Raw genomic sequence first — 23,398 nt, forward strand, 5'->3', positions numbered from 1 at the left:
TGGGTCCCTGCCTAATAAAGGACACCACAAAACAAGAACTACCAGTCAAGACAAGTGAGCCATGAATCTTTATTTCTGAGAAGTGATTGTTGTGACTGTTTTTTTCCCCACAGGCTCAATGTAAGTCACCACATGCACAGCAAAGTTATTTTCTGGGTGTGGTAGTAGCTTTCACAGATTGCCTTTTCACTTGTAGCCTACAACTGCTAGACCACTTACACCTGCTGAAAGACTTGTTCTTGTCATTTTGGTGCCATAGACACACAACATGTTTAAGCATGTCTACTGTATGATGTCATGAAGATAAATGTTTCCTGCTGTTGTTGTGGTAGAACATCGTTACATGTTTGGGATTTCAGCTGAAGAGTTTCCGAGCATGTCCCCCAACTTATCAGACTGGTTACTCCAAAGACTGAGGGATTTAAAGGAGTGAAAGGTGTTAAACAGACAAAAAGCCAAGCATCACTACAGTCTGCTGGCCCGATAGTGAGCAGAGCTGGGAGTGTCAGGAGCAACAAAACATGGAATTCTGGGAACAGATCCAAAGACTAGTGAAAACTTCACCAGGCCAGCAAGGGCCTGTGGAGTGATTAATAAAGAGTATAGTGTATGTAGCCTATATTGTTGTACCGGTAGTTCATGCATGTGACCAGGGAATAGTTACCACATCAAACAACTGTGGATGAATTAAAAATCACAAGACAAACCATAGTCAAAAAAAGAAAAAAAAAGAGTTTAGTGTAATTTCAGTCTACACAAAAGTTACATCATTGTTACAGGAAAAAACTTCATGCAATGAATTTAGTATCCCAGAAAAGAAAAGGAAGAAAGACAAGTAGATTGCTCAGTGCAGTTTTGGCTTGGTTGAAAAATCATTTGATATTGAATGAATCATTTTAAATGAGAGAAACCGTTTACAAAATGTGTGAAATAACAAAAAAACCAAACAAAATACACTTAAGTTTTAACTAATTTTAACATTTCTTGATAATAAACATCATGTGTTCTAGGCCACTCAAGAAATCTTTGAAATGTCTGCAAAACACAGCCAAAAATAGGTTGAACTTTTGTAAAATGAAATAATAAATGCATTAGTGTGAATTTATGGTCAGCATATTATCCAAGGATGGGGAAGAAGAGATTGTAGGTGCAGGTGTAGCCTATATGTGTTCTGCATAACTGTACCCTCCACTATCAACGTGAAATAAAATATCAGCAGGCTGGTGGGTGCCTCATGGAGGTATTACGAGCTGATTTTGCCAGACTACTTCCTGATTCAACTGATCTGGCCAATGAGATTACAGCACTCACCTCCACGTCCCGCCCTCACCTTTGCAAACCAGCCAATAGACGACGACGCTAGGAGTTTGCTCGCGCAGAGGCCGAGCCACACAGGTAACTCAGAGGGAGAAAAAAAAACTCTAGGGCTTGTTATGGAGTTCGTGTGAAAGAAACACGGATTTCCACCCTTCTTTACCAGTTAAACCAGTATCTCTGGATATAACACACTCAAGTACTGCGACAGGTACAGTGTCTGACCGCAAACTCTCTCGTGGCTCCTCTGAAAATAATCTCCCCTCTTTTTTTTCTCTCTCCGTTTACCTCAATTGAGTTTCCAGCCCTTTTGTTCGCTCTTCTTATCACTTGGAAAAAGGTGAACCCTCGTGTTATTTTTATTTTAATCTTTGCTTTAATTGTAGTTTTTACCCTTGTGGTCCCTGATGGCTTCGCACAGTGATACTCTGGTGGTGTTCTTTGGGGCAACAGCTGGTGCAAATGGGGGTAAACTGGGTTCGGATGAGAGGGAAATAATTCTCTTGGTGTGGCAAATTGTGGATCTACATGAGAAAAAGGTACGGACCTTTCTGAACTGTTCGTTCGTTGTACGGTTTCTTATGTACCCAGTGTGTTTGTGGCATAGTGTCTTACCTGTAGAGGAACAGTATGTTTGACATTTAAATCAACATGGTGTGCTCTCTGAATCCGTCTGTAGCCTGCCTGTCTCTAATGCTAGCTAACGCTACACCAGTTCTGTCTATCCGTCTTATTAGCTCACCCTTTACAGGTGTGCGACCAAAATGTTAACAAGCAGTTGAGTCCTAATTTCACCAAATGGAGAAGGGAAAAAACAAAACAAACACACACACATTTTATTTTGGTTTGGCATGTCAGCTTCTATGAAACAGACGCTTTATTGACAATAACGTGCTCTTTTGCAACTGTATTGTCAATAGTTTGAATTGTTTTGAAAAAGTTCATTTTTCTTAATGTGGGAGCTGAAGTTTAAATAATGCATTTACCACTGAGTAAGCATTTTCTTTTTATGTTGCATTCTGTGCCATGAAACGTTACATCCCTTCACAGGTTGGGAAGCTTCATAGATGTCTTGTCAAGCCAGACACTTTGGAGCTGACAGACCAGTGTAAAGAAGAGCTAGGTCTGACTTTGGACGACGTGGTTAAAGCTGAGCCCCTGGACAAAGCCCTGCAACAGGTGAGTCTCACTGGCCCAGTTCTGCAATGAATATTGAAACTTTTTTTGTTTGTTTGTTTTCTTCCCATCTAATGTAGGCCTTACAAGTTCTGCTATTTACTTTAATATATTTTAAAGGTTTGAAACATCTCACAGAAACAGCTCAGAAATCTATTTTCTGTTTGTAACATAAACAGAAAATTAAACATAGGCTATTATTTGTAATACGTTACAAACAATATGTTTCTCCCCCCAGAGCGAGATGAGACATGACAAGCCTGACTCAGAATTAAGCTGTAAATTAATGTGAGGGGTGTTGAATTTCCCCCATGACCTTTTCTAAAAAATACTCTTCCACCTGGTTGAGGGATGTCATTGGTTTGGCTCTGACAGTTAAACTCTGCTGACAGTTTGTAGAAGCTTAGCAGCTAGGATGGGCAGAGCCTGGGGCATGTGGAGATAAGGAGGAGCCGCAGGTCTGGTCTTGTCGTGGCCTGATGTGTGCTGCAGACATCTGGATGGCGGAATGTTTACCTGAGACTGCACCAGGCTGCAGGTCAGACATACTACAGCAGGGGAGGCTTTCACATCTTTACATTCACCCTCAGCAGCTGCTTATGGATGCTTTTTTTATGACCAAGATGTGACTTTGCTCTTTGGGTTCCTGTCAGAAGGTATGCTCTGACAAAAGTCTGGCTTATGTTGCCAAACATGTTTTTCAACCACCCATGCAAGAGTATTTGTTTGCACTGGGTGGACCTTTCCCGCCCCTCCTGTATTTCATAGTGTAAAACCCTCTCATTATCATCCTGGACCAGAGTTGGGTTTGATGTTTGTATTGCTGTGGCCTGAATGCCATGCATGCACAAGCAGGTTGGTTTGGGCAGTCAATTAAAGATGTCTTTATTCCTTTGAATCAATTTTGTAGAGAAATGATGCAGTCGGGGTTATGGCACTACGACAGTTAACAATTTAATGGAGTTAAGTCTAAATTCTGATGTCATGTGTGCTTCACACAGGCCGGGTAAGACATCAGCTCCACTGTAGATTAGTTTGTGTGCTCAACCTTCAAATATTAACCCAAGCAATCAGTTCGTTCTTTTCATACCTTTGTCTCATTGCTAACTTTCTCTTGCCATTGGTCAGTCTCAGATTAGTTTTATCCTGATTGATACAAGGAATAAAATAGTTTGAGGAATTATAGAGAACTGCACTTAGGAAGTATGGCTTCTTTTTTTAGATTAGGTGACCTATTGCGACATCTACAATATTAGCTGCTTCTTATTGGCAGGCACGTGATATTGACCTGTTTGTGAAGAGCTCTGAGCTCCCAAGGATGTTCGTCACTTTGGTAAAAGATTTATCAAGGTAGAGCAGGCTGGAGAGATTAGCGCGGTTTTCAAACTATTTTCCAGCTGTCGTCCATATCATTGTGATTTTAAATTTATATTTTTTCATTTCGTGAGCCTCTGTTCACTATATCTGTAATTTTACATGTTGGTGCCATCTGTGAAAGGAACCTGTGTCTATATTTCTGACAAATTTCTGTCCCTCACTTTCACCATTTGCCTAGGGCCATCGGACCGAGAAATATGCTTTGCATAATGTCATCACCTATCACACTGTGTATATATGAAAAGTTGTAACTTATTCAAATTCAAGTTGTAGCTTTAGACATGACCCATATGGTCAGATCCATCAGGTCAGACAGTCTTCATTGCTAATTCCTTAGTTCCAGCACATAAACGTCACTTTATGGCAGGCAACCAAATCCAAGGACAACACTGAATTTCAAATTGTTGTTTAGAAAGGTACTAAAAACGTACACGATGGCTCTGTCAAAGCAGAATGTAAGATTGTGAGACTGTCAATGAAATGTGGTCAAGCGTGTATCATTTACGACTGTAGCTGTGACACTTTTTTTCCACATTTTTATATTGTTTACATGGCACACCTGCAGTTCAGTGTGGTTGATGGATGGTTCACCTGTAGTCACACTGACAGCATGTCACAGCCTGTAGGGGGATGCATGTGATCTGAGACCTCACACACCCTGTTGTTGTCTTTGTCAAACTAAAACACTGAGTTGTCCAAATTACTGTGTAATCATTTTTTCAACGGTTTTAGAGCAGGGGCAAAAATGCTGACAACTCTCCTTGATTATGAATGAAGTTATTTATTTTTTCTTACAAAGGCTGCTATGTTTTGAGATTGTTAATGTGATGAGTCACATCCAAGGATGATTCACACATCCTGGATTTGAACACAGTGCCAAAAGGCTGCAGAGAGACGACACGCAAGTCACTGTGATTTACCTGAACCCGTGCATACCGTCGACTTTGTCTTTCATCTGGATACGTCTCAAGATTCAGATAGTAAGACAGCGTTCTTGAAATAATCTTGCTGTTGACTTTGGTTCCTGTTGCACAGGAAAGTGGAGAATGTATGCATCCACTGCAGTAACATTACCGATACACCTGTTGGTAGCACTGGAAACAATTTCTCTCAATTTCTTAGCTGCAAAATGTGCCGAATTTCTCAATCATCCAATGTGTGAGAAGCAGAGAACTGCCAAAAAACCAGCAAGATTTGCTGCTAGTTATGTTCACATAAACGCCCATGAGCTCTAATTGTTGTTACGAAACGCTCCCCCATCACGCTCTATTTTCTTTTCTTTTTTTCATGTTGTGTTTGGCCCAGTCACAAACTCCCATTGCCAACGCAGGTGATGCTACAACATTTAATTTGCCACAAAATGGGCTGTGGTGGCAGTGTGTGTTTAGCTTCAGGTGCTTTGAGCAGTTACCACAGGGACTGCCCTGACACTCCCTGCTGCTCTTATCGGAGTTTCTTTCAGTCACCACCACCCTACCTCACCTCTGCACACAAACAGTCCAGCTACACTGGAGAGCAAACCCCGATAGGACCATGTTCAAAGGCCACTTCCTCCCCCTCATCTGTGGAAATGCCTTTCAGAGAGTGGAGTGAGACAGTTGGTTTGAGAGAAACTGTCCTCAGTAATATTTCTGAATATAATATAATCTCGGAGAAACAAATGTTGTTTTTTGACATGAATTAAAATAAGTGACTTTTTAGTAGATGGAAGAATAGAGGAAGCTTGACATAAATGTTTGCATCATAACTGGTAATGAGTAGCCAATTTTTTTGACACCCGAGCCAAGTGTGCCCAAGGTATGATAATATTGATTGTACTGGAATAAGAATATATCTGCTAGATGTATGTTGCAAAAACTTAAACACTGCATCAAGAATGTTGGTTTCACACATTTTACCCTCATGTAAAGCGCCATATTTACTACTATGAAAATCTACTATTAGATCTTCCTGAGTGCTGTTGGTGAGTTTGGCTCAGTAATCCGTTGTCTCTAGCTATCAGTGGTCAGTTGGAGATTTTTCTTCTGCTTGTTTGCTCAATTTAAACAGTTTTTTGACACAGAGGAGAAAGGGAGAGGGTGTAACGCTGTGACGCTATCTTGTTGATAACATTTCCTTTTCTCTTTGTAATTCGTCTTCAGTAATAGGCCAAGGTGGAGTTTATGGGACAGCAATGAGCAAACACTAGTTGTGTTTTCACTGCAAACATGAAGTTGTGCAGTATGGCTGGGTTCAAAATGTGCTGCAGAATAAATCTACAGAACTTTGGCGTACAGTAGTTTGGGGATTTTTGTGTTTGCACTGGAATAAGAAAACTTCATTGAGTTCATTAGATAGTTCACATAATGTGTTAATTAGTTTTGTGACCTTTTAAGAACCTGCCTGAGAAGAAAACAAAATGTGACAAAGACTGTTAAAATGATGACATGTCCTGTACAAAATCTGACCAATCAGTGAATTGAATCTTAACTACTTGAATTAGATTGAAAGGGTGAAAAATTCAAATTCAAGGACTTGGAGAACTATGTCTTTCTTGATTCATGTTTGCCAGTTAACTTTGGCAATCCCAGTCCTGTCAGCGGAAAGAAGGATTTTAAAATAATGTGTTCTGTCCAGGTAATGTGTTGATATTGTGGTCAGGACACTTTGTTGACTCGGGCAGTGTAATAGATTGAGTTAAACTTGATTGAAATGTTAATGCAGGTTAAGTCTAGGGCACAGGGGTTTATTCTGTTATGTTCTATATGTACAGTACATGGTTTTATAGATTGGTCTTGGGCTCAACTTTTTAAATAATGTGGCTAAATTCAGAGTTGAGTGTGGTAGCAAAACCAGACCGACATGTGCAAGGGTTGCTATACCATAAAACCATGTGATCGGGATATTGTGATCTGTTTGTGTAGGCAAATAAAAATGCAGTGGTAAATTTCATAACGATGGTGCCAACACCATTTTGTAAGCATACTGTAACCCTCAAAATCCAAATAGTGTGGCCACTCATTTGTATATGTTTTTGTTCACATAAACGTGATTACAATTTGATGACTCAAATCACCACATCATACACCACTTCCACTTTTACTCAACTTTGACCTTGCAGCATCTTTTGCGAGGTGAGGTGAAAGTATAAGCGGCACAACGTGAGAGACTGACAGTTTCCATCTACCTGTTTTCTCCCCTGTCCCTTCTCTTGGAACAACAGAAAATAACAAGCTGTGCTGACTCAAGATTTTAGTGTTCACATTTGCTTTTTAAAAAAGGGGGAAAATATATATAAAGTAAATACTAAAATTTTAGTCACCAGTGATCATTTGTAGGTCTGCTAATGTTCATTGGCCCCTTGTAAATACCCAAGACCCTTTCATGTGTCAGTCTAGCTACCCCAAAACTACCTTAATCCAACCCTGAAGCATTTGTTCCCTTGTCAGCAGCTGGCTGGCGTTGCCAAATAGCCCTGTATTGCTTTCTGACTGTTAATGAGCATGCCCATACATGCTCCTCTAATGCTCTCTCACTGTCTGAAGATCTGTCATATATAGCCAGTGGCCATGTGAAACTACTCAGTCACTGAGTTTAAGGTGGTCTTGTATCCAGACAGACTGATTTTGCTCTCACAGAGCTGACGTTGAGGGCTCAGGGTAGGGGAAGGAAAAGGCTATCATTACAACTTTCTGAAGTGTCCGATGAAAGGTGGTCTTTATCTTGCATTGTGACACTGAGCAGTAAGTGAATATAAAAAGGATTCAGTACAACTTGAGGGGTTTTGAGATGTCAGTGTAATGCGGAGGTGGGACACATTGCATTTATGGTCCCTCATGAGAATAACTGTTGTAGGGTTAGGTCTCAATAATTAGTTACAGAATATTTAATGTATTGAAGCTCAAATCTGTGCAATGTACAGTTCTCCAAGTCAGGCCTGGATCTTTAAAATACATACAACAAACACCCCACTACGCCCCTACCCTGACGTAAGCAACTGCTTCCAGCACATGACCTCAGAGTATTAGAATTTACAGTATGTTCAGTATGATTTGGTGACCTAATGATTTCATTGGGATGCCCAGGCTGCCTTGTGGACTGAATGTTTAACAAGGCAATTGTTTGCAAAGTCTTAAATGAATAAGCTCATAGTACTTTACCTAAATTAATTTTAACTTCACTGCCCTTCAGGATAGACAGACAAAGATGTCATTAGCCTCAGTGCATATTGACATTGCCTCTGTTGACAGTTAAAAACTACCAACAACAGGTTGTCACAACACAAGGAATGAGTCTTAATGTCTGTAGCAACTTATAAATAAACATGCACATGTGGGAGGTGCTGGTATTTAGGCAGGTTGGACTTGTTTTTTTTCCTCTGGTCGACCTGAGACTGTCTGTCCAGGTGATCAGTGGTTTGATCATTGCTCTCTTTTGTCTGCTGCCTGTCTCACTAGGCAAACACTAAAACCTGTTAGACAAGCTTTGCTCCTAATGAGACACAAACACACAAATGTCAAGCGCAAAACCTTCCTCACTTGTTCACCCCTAAGACTAAAGTCTGGTCCGTTCACTTTCACATAGTTGATGGCGTTCGCACAACAGATATCGAACTGTATTTGATAATGACATCATTAGTTGGCCATAAAGAAACAAAAACATCCGCAATAAATTTCCTCTTACTTTTTCTTCTTTGTATTCAGGCTCTATTGACAGTACAACTCAATAATATTATTGTTTTGCTCTCCTCTTTCTTTCATTATGCAGTTCCAGCAGTCAGTGTCGTCAGAAGTAAAATGCCTCGGCAGAAGCTCTTGCACACTTTGTGTCAACAGTCCTCTTGTTATCCGACAGGCCCTCCACCCCGAAGCTTCCAAAAAGGTAATGGTTCTCCTCTGTTCCTCCATACCACAGACACCTGTTTGTATCCATTACCTAAGATTTTAAGAGGTAAAACCCTAAAGGTAAATACAGGTAAATGTTTGAAATGTTAGTTGCTTTGTTGAAATAAAGATTTTTCAACTAGACTTTGTTGGGCACTGGTATCATGCTCTGCCTCAGAATACCGGCAATGCAGTATCAGTATTGGCTTTCTCTGTTCATGGCTCTTGTTATGTGACAGTGTTTGATACCTTATATGGAAAGTTTCTTTCCTTCATGAATCTGGGCACCGATCCATCTAAGTAATGAATTTATTTTGTATTAAGTTTTCTTCCTCTTGTGTCGTGTCTTATACCTCTGACACAAGGAAGATCTCTACTAAATTTGCTTTAAGCTTCCCAGTATATCCAGTCTCCATATCAGACTGCCATACTGTCATACTGTCACACTGAATCATTTCCTTTTTTCGTTCTTTCTTTTCAGAATCTAGTCCTACCTGAATGTTTCTTCTCATTTGTGGATGTGAGAAAAGAGTTTCACAAATGCTGCCCCAATGCCGACCCTGTGCAGAAGCTCACCCTCCCCTCCATGCTGGAATGTATCCTTTCCTAGCCTGTGCACTTAAAGCAGATATCAGTGGAATGTTTTTGTTAATATAAGTCCTAAATAGTCCTATTTTCCGTCAGCAATCACTTACATGAAGTATTTCAGCCTAAACACGAGTCTCTCCGTCACTCTGCTCTGCTGTAACCCGAGGAGAAAATTTTCCTTGTGGGATACAAGTGTTATCCAATGAGGGGAGAGAACGGCATGAAGGGCTGTGTGTGCAGCCAAGGGATGCGCGTGAATGTGGTGACGTAGCACGAGGACCAATTGATGCCTGACAAGGGCGGGGGCTGCTAACTCATGGTGCGTTCAAGGAAACTCGTACTTTGTGTTTTTCCTTCCTGTGAAGTCATACCAGTTCGATCTGGTACGAGTTCACGGGTCGGAAGTTACGAGTGGCCGTTATAGGGAACTTTCACAGACAACAGGACGGTAAAAACACGAGCTACGGGTTACCTGGAACGCTACCAAGTCGTAGTTGTGACTTGAAGCTGTAACTTACGGTTTCAAAAGCCTGCCTTGAACACAGCATTAGCCGAAACGGCCGTGCCACTGATATCTGCTTTAACTGTATTTGTTGCCACGTCTTTTTTTTTTTTTTATCTCTTAAATACTCATTTTAACTGTAAATTTGTGGGGAGACACAGCAAAGGTTGGTAATGTTCAAAATTACAGCGAAAACTGGGAAACATCTTTAACTGTGCATGCAGATGTTGGCCTTCCTGCTGTGTCAGAGCCATTGATGGGGGTAAGGGAGGTGAGCAGCATGGTGCAGCTGGTGCTCTGCATGCTGGCTGAGCCCTATGGTAAGTAACTGCCAGATTTTAACCAATGTTGATTTTTTTTTACCAAAATTTCCAATGAACTGACTTTGATCCAAAAGCTGAAGGCCTACAGTCACCCATGGTAAACTCTTCACACTGTAGTCACAGTTGTAACTATAGCTGTAGTTGGTGCAGGGCAGACCTGCTCATACTCACAGATTGTTTGCTTTTGTAATAAGATCTTAAAACATGTGTTAAAAATCAGAAACCCTCTTGGCTTTATAGATGGATGTAACATGACTCCAGATATATTACAGTGCAAATAAATCAGACTTTAATCAGTCACCAGTCCCCTCTGGCATTACTCCCTTTGGCTATGGGTGTGATAAGTAACAGGAATGCAGCACACTCAAAACTTAATTTCAGGTGTGTGTGTGTGTGTGTGTGTGTGTGTGTGTGTGTGTGTGTGTGTGTGTGTGTGTGTGTGTGTGTGAGTGAGTGAACCTGTTCCCTGTGTGTGAGAGAGAGAGAGACGTGGTCTTGGACCCTGAGAATCCAACAACAATTTAAAAATACTTTTTTTTCTTTAATCCTTTTCAGATCACAAATTCTCCTGTGTTGAAACAGTGAAATACAAGTTTGATTCTGGCACATGGTATGTTTGAACTTTACATTTTGTCTCACTCCATTCTTATGTGCTTCTGCCACACCAGTTTTGTTTCTTACAGACTGACGAACCCCCTCCAGTCGTATTCAGACTTCAGACCTGAATACAGGGGCTCTTAACATTGATTACAGCAACAAGAAAACCACAAGTGTGTCATTAAAGCTGTCCTAGCTTTGCCATCAAGCGCTTACCTGGCTATCTAGTAGCACAGCACCAAATCCTGCTGTTCTCAGACAGCCAAAGCCTATCACCTTGACAACCCCCTGACATTTAATCATGAGTGTGTTTCTTTGGTTAGCACTTGCTATGAGTGGTCTCTGTGTTTACAACCTTTGGACAATTTGTTCAAATGTTAACAGCTTATGGAGTTGGTTTTCAGTCATAAAAGCTGTTGTCTGTGGAAAAGTTAGAATCTATTTAATCTATTTATTCACTGCTGTCATGATGTCATTTGTATGTTTTCTTTCTCTCCCCATTGTGTATTGTACAGCAGTAAGATGGAGCCGGTGGACAGTGAGACAGTGATCAGAGCACGGGGGCTCCCATGGCAATCATCAGACCAAGACATTGCTCGCTTCTTTAAAGGCCTCAATATTGCCAAGTACGTTGGTCCTAATGGGCAAACATCACTTTCAATTCTTGCACATTAAATATGTAGCTGGAGCTCAACTTAGATCAGCTTTGCATAAAATGGAAACATGGAGAAACTGCTAACCAGGCTCCATCTGAAGGTAATAAAGCACCTTGCAGCATTGCCTAATAAGTAACACATCACATATTTGCCATCTTTACACACAGCAAAACCCACAGACTGCTGCTACATATTTACTGTACAGTTGTGAGAGTTACATCAGTCATTTAAATCTTGGAAGTGAATAAACATCCTTAAAAATGCTCCTTTTAACTAACACAACCAGATCCTTGGTGTCGTTGTTATACCCAGTTTTGATGACCATTCCTTCAACAACCTTGCTGATGGGTTACTCCTGAACAGGGCTCCATGTCATTACTCCTGCATGTATCTGTGCACTTGTCTTCCAGGGGTGGTGTTGCCCTGTGTCTTAACGCTCAGGGCAGGAGGAACGGTGAAGCCTTAGTTCGTTTCATCAACTCGGAGCACAGGGATCTGGCCTTGGAGCGCCACAAGCACCACATGGGCAGCCGCTACATCGAGGTTAGATTCAGATTTACCTCTTGTCCACTCAGTTGTAAAGTTTAGTTTTGCTTTATGCCCCTCATGATCAGTGCGAGTAAATGTTTTCTAACTGAATCATGATGACGCCATCTCAGTGTCAGCTGGTTTCTGCAAATACATTTCATAAAGTCCCTCAGGCTCAGGGTCGTTTAGAAACTGTTGCTCAGATTACAACATTACTGTGTATTTTGTTTACTGGAAGAGCAATTAATCAGTTGTCACTGACTGTCACTGTCGTATGTTATGTCCTTGTGTGTTAAATTGTTTTATGGTTTTCCTCTTGTCTTCTCAGGTTTACAAGGCCACAGGAGAGGAATTCCTCAAAATTGCTGGAGGTCAGATTTCAGATGTTTTTTTTTTTATCCCCCCTTTCTCTTCTCACAATGTTTTTATGGAGACTCATGATGAAAGGCTTTCTGTTAGTGTGTTAGCCTTCTGTTTAATGGCTTTCCCGCATCTTTGAGGAAAAACAAGAGCCTTCCACATCTGCAAAAGAGCAGCTCTTTAGTAACTCTAAAAGAAGGGATCTCATTTACCTGTGTCTTTGCCTTATCCCAGTGATTCTCCAGCAGCTTATCTTGGACTAATGAAAGGCGCTTTGTGAGGAGCTTCCCTCACTCCCCCTCCAGTCCTCCCTCACCTTCTCATCCCCAGCCCAACCCCTTAGAGGCCAGTTGGAGAGAAATTTCACTCTTGGCTAACAGCAGCTCACTTGTGCCGTTCAGCCTGAAGTCCCACTCCCCTGGGGGAGCGAGCGGACGGCCAGTAAAAGGACCGGCTCACTGCTGATAGAAAAGATGGTGTGAAGAGACAAAGGCATAGCCGAGGGCCTCTGAACCATAGAGCAGCAGCCAGTGGTAACGCAGAGATAGCGGACAAAGAAATTCAGCCACTCGAAGCGGATAACTTGCAGTGGCTGCCGGTGTCACTCTGGACTTTACTCAGATGAATTAAGATCAATACAGATTGACAGCACATTGGACTTTAAGCAAATAGTTACAGCAGACAAGACACAGATGCGTTTATCAGTAGGAAAATAGTAAACATGTAAACAAATACATAAAACAAAATGTAGTGTATTTGGCAACATTTTCATTCTTGTTGCTGTTTTAATATAAGATATACCTTTTCAGTTTAAACATTAAATATGGACTCCAGTGATCTTTCTAATAGTACAGTAAAAGTTAATTTTCTTTTTAAAAAGTATTCCTGACTAGTTGATTCAATAGTTAATCACTAACATAAAATCTTGCCCTTGAGCCACTGAAAGTTATATCTTCAGTGTTGTTTATCTTTATTAGATCACTAGATTCAAAACAGTTTTTTCAAGAGCCTCAACTACAAGAAAAACAAACGATTGGAACTGTCTATATTTATCATCTGACTGGTGGTGCAGCTTAATTAACTGTGTAATTTTATTGTATACAAATTAAAACAAAAGGAGCAAAGAAAGCTGTATAGAAACAAGGCACATTGTACATGTGAGCAAATGTTCATAGTCTCTGCCACTTCAGTCAGTTTTCTGTAAATTTGAGATAGGACAAGCTCCACATTTACACATGCCAAACATTTGCAATGTCAATATGAACTTGGACATAATCTTGATCACGTGAGCTACTGTATGTTGTAACACGAAATGACAATAAGCCTTGGTTGTTAACCAAACGAGTGACACTGGGATAGTAAGAATTTCTTAATTACGGCTGTCATCTGACACTAGGTACGTCTAACGAGGTGGCCCAGTTCCTGTCCAAAGAGAACCAGGTGATTATCCGTATGAGGGGATTGCCATTCACCGCCACACCCCAGGAAGTCCTGTCCTTCCTCGGTCCCGAGAGCCCAGTTACAGATGGTGCCGAAGGTTTGCTCTTTGTCAAGTACCCCGACGGACGGCCCACTGGTGATGCCTTTGTGCTCTTCTCCTGTGAAGAATACGCCCAGAACGCTCTGAAAAAACACAAGCAGATCCTGGGGAAGCGCTATATTGAGCTGTTTCGGAGCACTGCGGCTGAAGTGCAACAGGTAAATTCTTTCTTCTTTTTTTTAACTCTGTGTGCACAGTAGAAATCTTTGAGCTGCTGAGTAGTGTTGTGAATCAGACTACTGCTGGGAAATACTATACTGATATACTGCATCAAGAAATTCAAACAGATGTAATATGGGAACTAAAGATCTGGGGTGGAAGTCCCTTACAATGACTCTGTGCCAGATGTTGAATTCATAAACATTTTGGGTTGAGTAATTGGAGCAATGTCTGTTTCAAAATAACTTTGAGACTAGACTAGACTGGTAACATGAAAGGGGAACTTGTGGTTTTCTATTGTAGACATAAGACATTAGCTAGTTGCCCATATTTACTTGGCACTAACTAAAGTAATGATAAATATAGGCGATTCCAGTCATTTGTTTTTCTTGTAGTTGGGGCTCTTGAGAAAACTGTTTTGTCATCAGTGAATAATCAAGAAAAAAAACTTCCCGTCTGTGTGTTCACGACAGCTGCTTCCCCTGTCAGGGTCTCCCAAAAAAACTGATGTCATGACAACGTACAAAAGTCGGCAAACATGGCATTGAAAGTATGTGACGCATCCAATAAATCAGATGACCGTGCAATTTGCACAACTAAAAATGACATCTGTATTATTGCACAATGTATATACATTGTTTTCCAATCACCCTGAGGAACAGCTGTGAACATCTTTGCGCCTCAGTTTGTTCCCATTGGCTGTGTTTAGAAAGTGGACCGCGCTTGACTCAACCTTTATTCACTTTTTTCCACTTCACTTTTTTGGTTTCTCTGTATTAAATTTGTACTGTGAATCTCATTTGCATAGAGAGAATTTCAATAACCAGTGAAGCCTCTGATCGTCCCTGCTGGAAATCCTCTCTTGAGACTCGCATGAAACTAACTTTGATATTCTCATCCGTTTATTTCAGTCATTTGTGTAAAAATTAGCATAAATACATATTGATTCATTATCTCTCCTTCCTGTATTTGCCAGGTCTTGAACCGCTACATGTCCACACCTCTAATCTCAACACTGCCCCCCTCTCCCATCGTGCCTGTCCCGGTCCTCGCCACGCCTCCTTTCCTTCCAGCCACCAGCAGCACTCGTGACTGTGTTCGCCTGCGTGGTCTGCCCTACACTGCTGGCATTGAAGACATCCTGGAGTTCATGGGAGAGCACACTGTTGACATCAAACCCCATGGAGTACACATGGTCCTCAACCAGCAGGTCAGACTGGTGTTATGACAATGTTAAATGTCTCATCCCTGTTTACCCATGGTCAAGTATTGATAGTAAATCTACATTAGATTATTGTAGCCCAAGTACAGAAGAACTAAAAGAAAACAATCCTGAAAAGGCACATTCAGTGTTTTTAATAACTTGTAGTCCACCTCCCTATGAATTTCACTGGTAGCTTGTATCCTCGTGCACACCGTTTTTTGTTTAAAACTGTTTTGTTGTCCATCTCGTTGCAGGGTCGGCCGTCTGGTGATGCCTTCATCCAAATGAAGTCCCCTGACAAAGCATTTATGGTGGCCCAGAAGTGCCATAAAAAGACAATGAAGGACCGGTACGTTGAGGTGTTCCAGTGCTCCACGGAGGAGATGAGCATCGTGCTGATGGGAGGAACTCTGAATCGCAGCGGCCTCTCCCCCCCACCCTGCAAACTCCCATGTAAGTGAAGTCCACCAAATGAGATTCATTAAAGCAACAAACACACTCGCATCTATTGCATCGTGGTGGTATTAATAATGACTTGTGACGTGGATTGAGGAATAGCAGTGCTGGTGGATTTTGTTCAGTCTGAACTATCTGAACTGTTGCTCTGAAAGTTAGTGCTGACATTTATGTTTGCCTCAGGATGAATTATAACAATATAATAACCTGATATCTTAACATCAACATTAATCACAAGGTCAAAATGTTATCCAGAACTTTGTTGTTTGATCAAATACCTACAAAAATAATGACACTTTTATTAGCTTCAGGTTTTTATGTTTAGTGCAAACTCGTCATTAGAGAAATAGTTACACAATTATCTCAGCCTATATGAATATCACAAGTTCCACTTATTGATAAAGCTCAAAATATTCAACAGTCTGCTGGTGTTTCATTAGTTGCAGTAGTTGCCTCTGTCTTCCTCTGAAACAGTTAAGACTGGACTGAATGTAGGTCTAAATATGCACTTTGCTCACTCATGGCTCATATCTGTTTTTAGTGCTGGAGATTAGATCAATATAGGCTTCAATTATCACTTTTCTTGAAATGATCACTGATTCACATTTGTGTACAATCCACTTTAATCAAATGTTATATAGTTGCCTGACATATGTGGTTTTGATTTACACTTTTACACTATCTAGAATTGAGCTGTGGATTTTTTAAATGTAATTTTACCCTGAGTGGCCTGGAAACACTTGGGGCCTCCACAAGGTCAGCAGTGTTGTATGTCACCATGTTTCCTTGTTGGCTCTGAGGGTTACAGTACCACAGCTGCCCTCAGCTTCACACTGATAGTGGCTGTTTGCATGTAAATACGTTAGGTTTACACGTTACGTTAGGACAGAGGAAGATTGTAAATAAAATAGTTGGCAATGCAGAAGGTGGTTTCCAGACCGACTGATCCTGGTCTGAGGAAAAAATAATACTTTTTCCACCCAGGTTCATATTTCTATAGCTCAGAGTGTCATTTCTGTCTGTTCTGTTGAAATCCTGCTAATCATTCTTCCTTGATGTAACCTGGATCACAGTAACTGCCAGACCTGCTCAAAGAAGTGCTAGTTTTTCCTCAAGTCACTGTGAGGATCTAAGGGCAGAGGATGTTGTTATGATGCTATATAAAACCCTTTGAGACAAACTGGGCTATATTACAAATAAAGCTGTCTTGCCTTGCCTAGTTGAAATACAGTATGTCATCAAAAAAGTGAAATTGTGCTGATTTCTGTACAACTTTTGCAATATATCTTTGTAACAACAAAATAAGGGTTGTGGGTCACATTTGGTGTTTGTTTAAACCAGTCGGTGATGGGAAATAATGGCCAAAAGTGTGACAGGATACAGTTATACTTCTTTTCATTATTAATAAATCTGAATATTTTCCATTAATTGATCATCTATCAAGTCTGTAAACTGTGGGAAACAATGACAACTTGGTTTCCCAGGTGACTAACTGTCAGCTGACTGACTGTTCTGAACCCATCGCTGTTCACTTCACAAGAAACGTGTTGAAATCCTGTAATGCAGCATGGAAAAACTCTTCATTACACTTCTTCATACTCGACTGCATTACTGGCAGGGTTTCGCATGACCTGATCACAATGCGTAAATCACCAGATTTTCAAAATTTCTCTGTCTCTCCCTGCAGGTCTGTCTCCCCCCACAGCCTACACTGCCTTCCCCACCCCGCCTGCCATTCTCCCTGAGGCTGCCCTCTACCAGCCCCCCCTGCTGGCTGCACCTAGACCTCATCAGACCGCTGCACACAGCCCTGCTCACACTCTGGCCTACTACCCACCTCAGCCACACCTGTACATGAATATGAACATGAACTACACAGCCTACTACCCGAGGTTAGTACGGCAGCTAAATGAAAAATGATGAAATACCTGTTCCTCTGCTTCTGTTCTGCTTACCCTACCCATCATTAATCACTCTGTAATTATCTCCTGCCATTAATGAACTACGGTATGTTCTCACATCTCTGCTTTTTTTTTTTTTTTGGGCACTGCTCTTGCTGCAGCCCCCCAGTTTCCCCCTCCACGGTTGGCTACTTTGCTGCTCCACCAGGAGCAGTGGCAGCAGCAGTGGCAGCCCAGTCCCACCCTGCTGCAGCCGCCGCCTCCTCTGTCCTGCCCCAACCTGGCGCCCTGGTCAGGATGCAGGGTCTGCCCTATAACACTGGAGTCAAGGACATCCTCAGCTTCTTCCAGGGATACCAGGTGGGTGTATGTACCACCTAAGTGAGGCTGCAAAGTTATAGAGCGTGTGTGTGCGTGTGTGTGTGTATGGATGTAGGTGGCACACAAAGATGATATATGGACATTGCAGTGACACTGCAAAAGCCTGACTATAAATTTCATACATGATAATTTGTATTTAAAATTTTGGAAAGGCTCTGTCTTCCACTGTATGAATGGAATATGGATTAAAGCTGCCCAGTGCCGTTTTACAGTAAATGATGTTAACTATTCATAGCAACTCGTAGTAGCTAAACAGTGTGCTTGGCTGTGGCTTTATTTTGTGGATTGTGAACTCTTCCAACAGTCGGTAACCCCACATGTTGAAGTCAGTAGCTGTTGGATCATTGAGCCTTTTTTCTATTGGTGGTTTTTATTGCAAAATCACACCGCTCTAGTATTCAGTTAAGGGACATGTGTGCACTTGTGCCCCCTCTTCCCCACCCTTCCCCTTGCTTCCCGTTTTTTTTCTGCTGCCAGCCCAAATTAGGTGGAGACCTCTGAAGCAGGTATGAACCCTGGCAGTTGGAGCTTCAGATAAGAGGGGTGGGGTTTGAGGTGGAGGGGGTTGTGTTGTTGTGGTGCAGATTTTGGGTTTTCTTCGTGGTTTATGTTATTTAGTTCTGGTTCAGCCCCTATGCTGTTGCGTGTGTGTGTGAGAGAGAGGGGGAGGGTTTTATTTTAGTAGGTTGCCAGCATCAAGTTCACACCAAAGAAAAACTTCTCCTGAGTGAACATTAGAGAATTTAGCAAAGGTGTGTGTGTGTGTGTGTGTGTGTATGTATGTGTGTGTGTGTGTGTGTGTGTGTGTGTGTGTGTGTGTATGTATGTGTGTGTGTGTGTGTGTGTGTGTGTGTGTGTGAAGCTGACTCCAGACCTGACTGTTGGCTGAACTGCAGTAATTGTATCCTGAATGGAGTGAGTGTGCCTTTTATTTTCTGGCTGCAGTCGTGCCTCTCATATTGGCCCTGGGCGAGAAAACAGTTCCCACACCAGCGTTGGTTTCCTTAACCACACAATCCCCACAATACCAAATCACTCTTTGTGGTTCAAATGAAGCCTGTCCAGTCAGTGTTTGGTATATGTTTGTGTGTGTATGTTTCTGGTTTGGTGTGTTTATATCTTCCTCAAAAACCAGGGGTACTTTTTTGAGAGTTTTTACCATTGCATCTTCTTGTGTATTAAACTGTGTACTGCCATGTGTGAGACAACGTGGAGGCTTTCCCACCCTGACTGTCCGTTCATTATCATCTGTAGTACGCCCCTGACGAGTACAGCGGCGTGGTTCAGATGAACGAACAGGCCAGGAGTCTGATTCAGCCCAAAGAATGGCTCTGTCTTTAGGGACTCGCCCCAAGGTAAGAAGAGCCTCCAGACCAGAGAACCAGTGTGGCCAGAAAGGGCATTTCCTCCTCATAACAAACATATGTAATATAGTTAAATGCACAACATTCACAGAGTTAAATGGATAATAAAACACAGATAAGCTTCAAACTACCCAGTAAGCTCTGAGGCAGTTGCTTCAAAACGAGCTGAAATCCATCTTGTAGAAACATGGTATATAAAGAATTATTGTGGCCACTATGGGCAGTTTGAATTGCAGCTTGAAAACATTGCTGCTGAAGAGAAGCAGCATTACTTATGAGACTGAAACACTCCGACAAAATAACACATCACACATTGTAATTTGACAGGACCAGTCTGCGTAGGAATGCCCAATCTAGCCATCGAGGTTCTGAGCTCCTGAGCCGGCATGTCAGTCTGCTGCTTCCCAAACAAAACTGCTTCATTACTGAAGTCTTTCCTCTGAGGCCTGTGAGAGGAGTGCTGAGTGCTGTTGCTGACAGACGTCTAAATCCGTTACAATATGCACTATTTTATGTATATTACTGTATATACACAGAATGTGTTAAGTGTTGGGACAGTATTTCCCCTAGTATAATAATAGATAAAGTATAATCTAATCTATTTAAATCTCAGCCACCAATTCAGTTTTTTTTTAAAAACTTTTTTAAACATCATCTTTTGGTGTTAGGGTTAGCACTTTGAGGTTTTGTTGTTGCTATAAATAAAAGGAACATGTAATTTCTAAAGGCTGTATGATCAGATTGAGCAGAGTCTAATATATATTCTTAGATGTATTTGCAAATTGCAATAAGTGCTCTGATGTAAATGAGCTTTTAACATCTCATACTTTCTGTGAATGGTGGACATAACTCTGTGGCAGAGATGGTTAATCATCCAGTGCAGGAGCCACAGTCTGCAGGTTGATCAGACCAAACACAGACCTTTGGCATATGATGAACCTCCTGTTCCTCAGTGAAGGTGAAAATCATCTGTAAGCGAACTATAGGGCTTTTGAATAATGAAGTGGAATCACATTTCGCTAGTCGCTGAACACAGCATCTTCTTACAGAAGATTTGACAGAAGCTTTATGACTGAAGGCCTCAGTGTTAGTTTGTCTTGATTCAGCACTCCTGCAGTAAACCAACTCATGACATCTACTGAATCGGGGCCTGTCTCTCTACCTCCACCGTTTCCAGTGGACAGTGCCCTGAATGTATGATCCCATTCTGTGTGTCGCCCCCTCTCTTGGTCTGACGTGATTCTCTAACAACAAACTCAACTGATTTTATTCCTGTCATTCCAATCATCAGTGTTTCCTTTCATATCTGCATGTCTTGAGGAAAATGAGTTTTTGCATTAGGCTTGATTTTGATGCAGGACGTGGATGCATGCAGACTAACAAACGATTAATGTGTGACATCACAATGGGTCGGGTCCTCTGGGAACAGCATGTACTCTACTCTGTCTAGCTGTTAATCTCTACCCATTAATCTTTTTTCCCATCTAACTGGGCCGGTTTGATGAGATGAGCTTTCCCAAGGCGTTGTTCTCCCTCAGCTTTATGGGCTCCCCCTGGTGTTTCCATGCTGCAGCTGCAGGAAATTGTGATATTTATTCTGATGTTTTTTTTTTCTTTCCTCCTTCTTCTTTTTTTTTCTGCAGCTCCAGCCAGATGCCGTTCTCATCTTGTACAACTTCAGTGGCCAGTGCAGCGGCGAGGCCTTGATCACCTTCCCTAGTGAGGAGATGGCCAGACAGGCTGTAGCCGAGCGCTCAAACCACCCCTTCTACGGTCAGCAGGTCCACTTGGTCCTCTGTAACTGACCACTAGCTCAATTTAACCTCCCACTGAAGAGCACTCACCCACCTCCCTGCTTCTCCATAAACACTGAACGAGCTCCAGTCGATCCCAGTGCTACACAAAACCATTTATTACCACACACCTGACACTGCCGGCCCCTGACACTCCAGAGGAGGCAGCTGGAGTCTGAACATCCACAGATGAAGCAGCTGTCATTGTGCTAATGACTATGTTGATGTCATGCATAGCACCACTGTGTATCTGCTGGTTGTGGAGAGGAGATGGCGTAGAGCCTGGACAAATCTATAATGGTGGCTCTGTGTATTCAAATGCTCTGTATACTGTATTTATCCCCCATAAAACTGTACAGATCATTTTCATCCTGAAATGCTTGAGGTTGTACAAACCACTTCTGCTGATGATCTTTTCTGTATATTTCTGAATTTTCATTCTTGACCACTATATTTTGGTTTGTCATCCCTTATGACTCTTTGTGTTTAGCTCTATGCAAACACAGATGTGTGTATGTGTGTGCGCGCAATGTTTATTAATTTGATGGTCTCCAGTGGTGCCATTGAAAAGTGAAAAAAAGCCATAAAAACCAACTTAGACTACTGAAACAAGGAGTGAACCTTGAGCTGTGCTCTGTAACTTTTCTGGATTCATTTGTACTAACTTTGAGCTGGAGGGACTGTTGGTTAAAACCACAGCAGGATCACAGTTGTGGCAGTCTACCAAGTCATTTGTAACTAGTTTTTCTTATATGAAGCATTTATGTATGACACATCATCCCATTTAGACCTTCAGACTTGTTTTTGCTCCAATCAATGAGTTAAGGAACTGCTCGTCTGAATAGCTTGATGAGTTGATTCAATTTTTATTCATCCAAATTTCTTTACAAAAATGAATATTTAGTTGTTAGACCTAACAGGACAGAGATACATCCTGAAGCCTTTTATAACGATCAACCTCGCCTGCTGTACAGTCTCTCCTGTTTTTTGTTTCCAGACTATTTATAACAAACAGTCTGTAGCATCGTATACCTGCTTCCGACCGGACTACTGTGTCAATTTGCATGAGTTTTCCTGTAACAGGCCTATTGACAGCTGTCTTTAGTTTTGTTTTCACATCTTTACTGTGCCTACATTACCCAGAGTGCAATACTGGCTCTAACAGGGCTAGGTCAACCTCTGGTGGCAGAGGAAATATTTTTTTTGTTGCAAGTTTGAGACTTGCTTTGTGTAAATGAGATAAAACTGTAAACGATAAAAATGTCAACAATGATCCTTGTTTGATTTGGTCTTATTTAATTTCATAAGACATCAATAAAACCAATAATAATGTTGCCCGCACAAAATATCTGTTCTGTGTGAGAAAGGAAAAGGGAAGAAATACACTTAGTCCTGTAACTGCATGGTGCTGTATTTTATTAGATGACCTATAGTTTAATTGAGAAGAAAAAACATGCAGAAAAGGAAAGATAAACAATGATTCCACACTGTGGGTTTAATGCCATTGGTTCTATCAAGAGAGGCGCAACAGTTTTCAACTATGCTCCCTGTCTAAAAAAAAGTCACACACTCTAACATTTCGTTGGACGGCCTTTAGGTTTGATATGCTGTGGCATCATTTCGATAAGCTTCTGCAATGTCCCAACATTTATTTCCGTCCAGAGTTGCATTATTTTTTTCAAAGATTCTCATTGGGATGAAGGTCAGGACTCTGTGGTCACATTGGACTACATTTCTTCTTGAAGATGATGGTCCCCCACTATCCTTGCTATCCTCAGCAATCTCCTAGATGTTTTATTTGCTTGATGCATGCTGATCATTTGACCCTTCTGAAACAGATTAACATCTTCTCCACAACCACAGGATGTGTCTTCCAACATGTTTGTTTAAGAAATGAGACTGCATCAGTTAGGGTTAGATAAGTTGAAGCATAGCTGAAACATAATCATACATACAGTAATCCAAGCGGTGACTTTTTTTTGGACGGGCAGTGTATGTTTTGGTTTTTCATCTGCAGGTTTGCCATAGACTGTAAAAGGTGTTTTGTCAAAACCACCAGAGGGCGCCAAAGCAGAACTCCACACCTAATGGCTTGTGAATCACTAAAGGGTGACTTTACTTAGGACAACTTAGCTGAAACTCTTTGAAAGTAACCTGTCATTCACATACAGTAAGGTTTTAGGCAGGTGTGGAAAAAAAACTGAATGCTGTCACAGATGGAAGTGTTTTTTTTTTCATCAATTAACAAAATGAGACAAGAATCCTAAATCAAATCAATATTTGGTGTGACAACCCTTTGCCTTCAAAACAGCATCAA

General features: G+C 41.4%; 1 protein-coding gene across 4 annotated transcripts; it reads left to right on the forward strand.

Moving 5' to 3' along the window:
• The first annotated feature begins 1,405 nt into the window (after positions 1–1,405).
• Positions 1,406–22,354, forward strand: esrp2 (epithelial splicing regulatory protein 2). Of its 4 annotated transcripts, XM_085764208.1 has the most exons (17): positions 1,406–1,525; positions 1,701–1,853; positions 2,365–2,493; positions 8,614–8,727; positions 9,211–9,325; positions 10,044–10,139; positions 10,698–10,752; positions 11,255–11,365; positions 11,806–11,938; positions 12,252–12,294; positions 13,680–13,981; positions 14,959–15,192; positions 15,441–15,639; positions 17,330–17,534; positions 17,705–17,903; positions 19,179–19,279; positions 20,932–22,354. In XM_085764208.1, exons 2-16 carry the CDS (start codon positions 1,722–1,724, stop codon positions 19,263–19,265), a joined length of 2,154 nt encoding a protein of 717 aa, XP_085620334.1. In that variant the 5' UTR covers positions 1,406–1,525; positions 1,701–1,721; the 3' UTR covers positions 19,266–19,279; positions 20,932–22,354. The 4 variants fall into 4 exon arrangements, with proteins under 4 accessions (XP_085620334.1, XP_085620310.1, XP_085620320.1 ...); XM_085764184.1 differs by lacking the exon at positions 19,179–19,279 and having other exon boundaries at positions 14,959–15,201; XM_085764194.1 differs by lacking the exon at positions 19,179–19,279.
• The last annotated feature ends 1,044 nt before the right edge of the window (positions 22,355–23,398 follow it).

The sequence above is a fragment of the Trachurus japonicus genome, chromosome 3 (assembly GCF_045865225.1).
Source record: "Trachurus japonicus isolate A0001 chromosome 3, Traja_1.0".
Taxonomy (NCBI): Eukaryota; Metazoa; Chordata; class Actinopteri; order Carangiformes; family Carangidae; genus Trachurus; species Trachurus japonicus.

Bases quoted from the DNA above. Each gene is read 5' to 3' on its own strand.
- esrp2 (XM_085764184.1), top strand. From the start codon at position 1,722: ATGGCTTCGCACAGTGATACTCTGGTGGTGTTCTTTGGGGCAACAGCT. The intron at 8,728-9,210 runs GTAATGGTTCTC...CTTTCTTTTCAG, and splicing joins ACCCCGAAGCTTCCAAAAAG to AATCTAGTCCTACCTGAATG. The intron at 11,939-12,251 runs GTTAGATTCAGA...TTGTCTTCTCAG, and splicing joins TGGGCAGCCGCTACATCGAG to GTTTACAAGGCCACAGGAGA.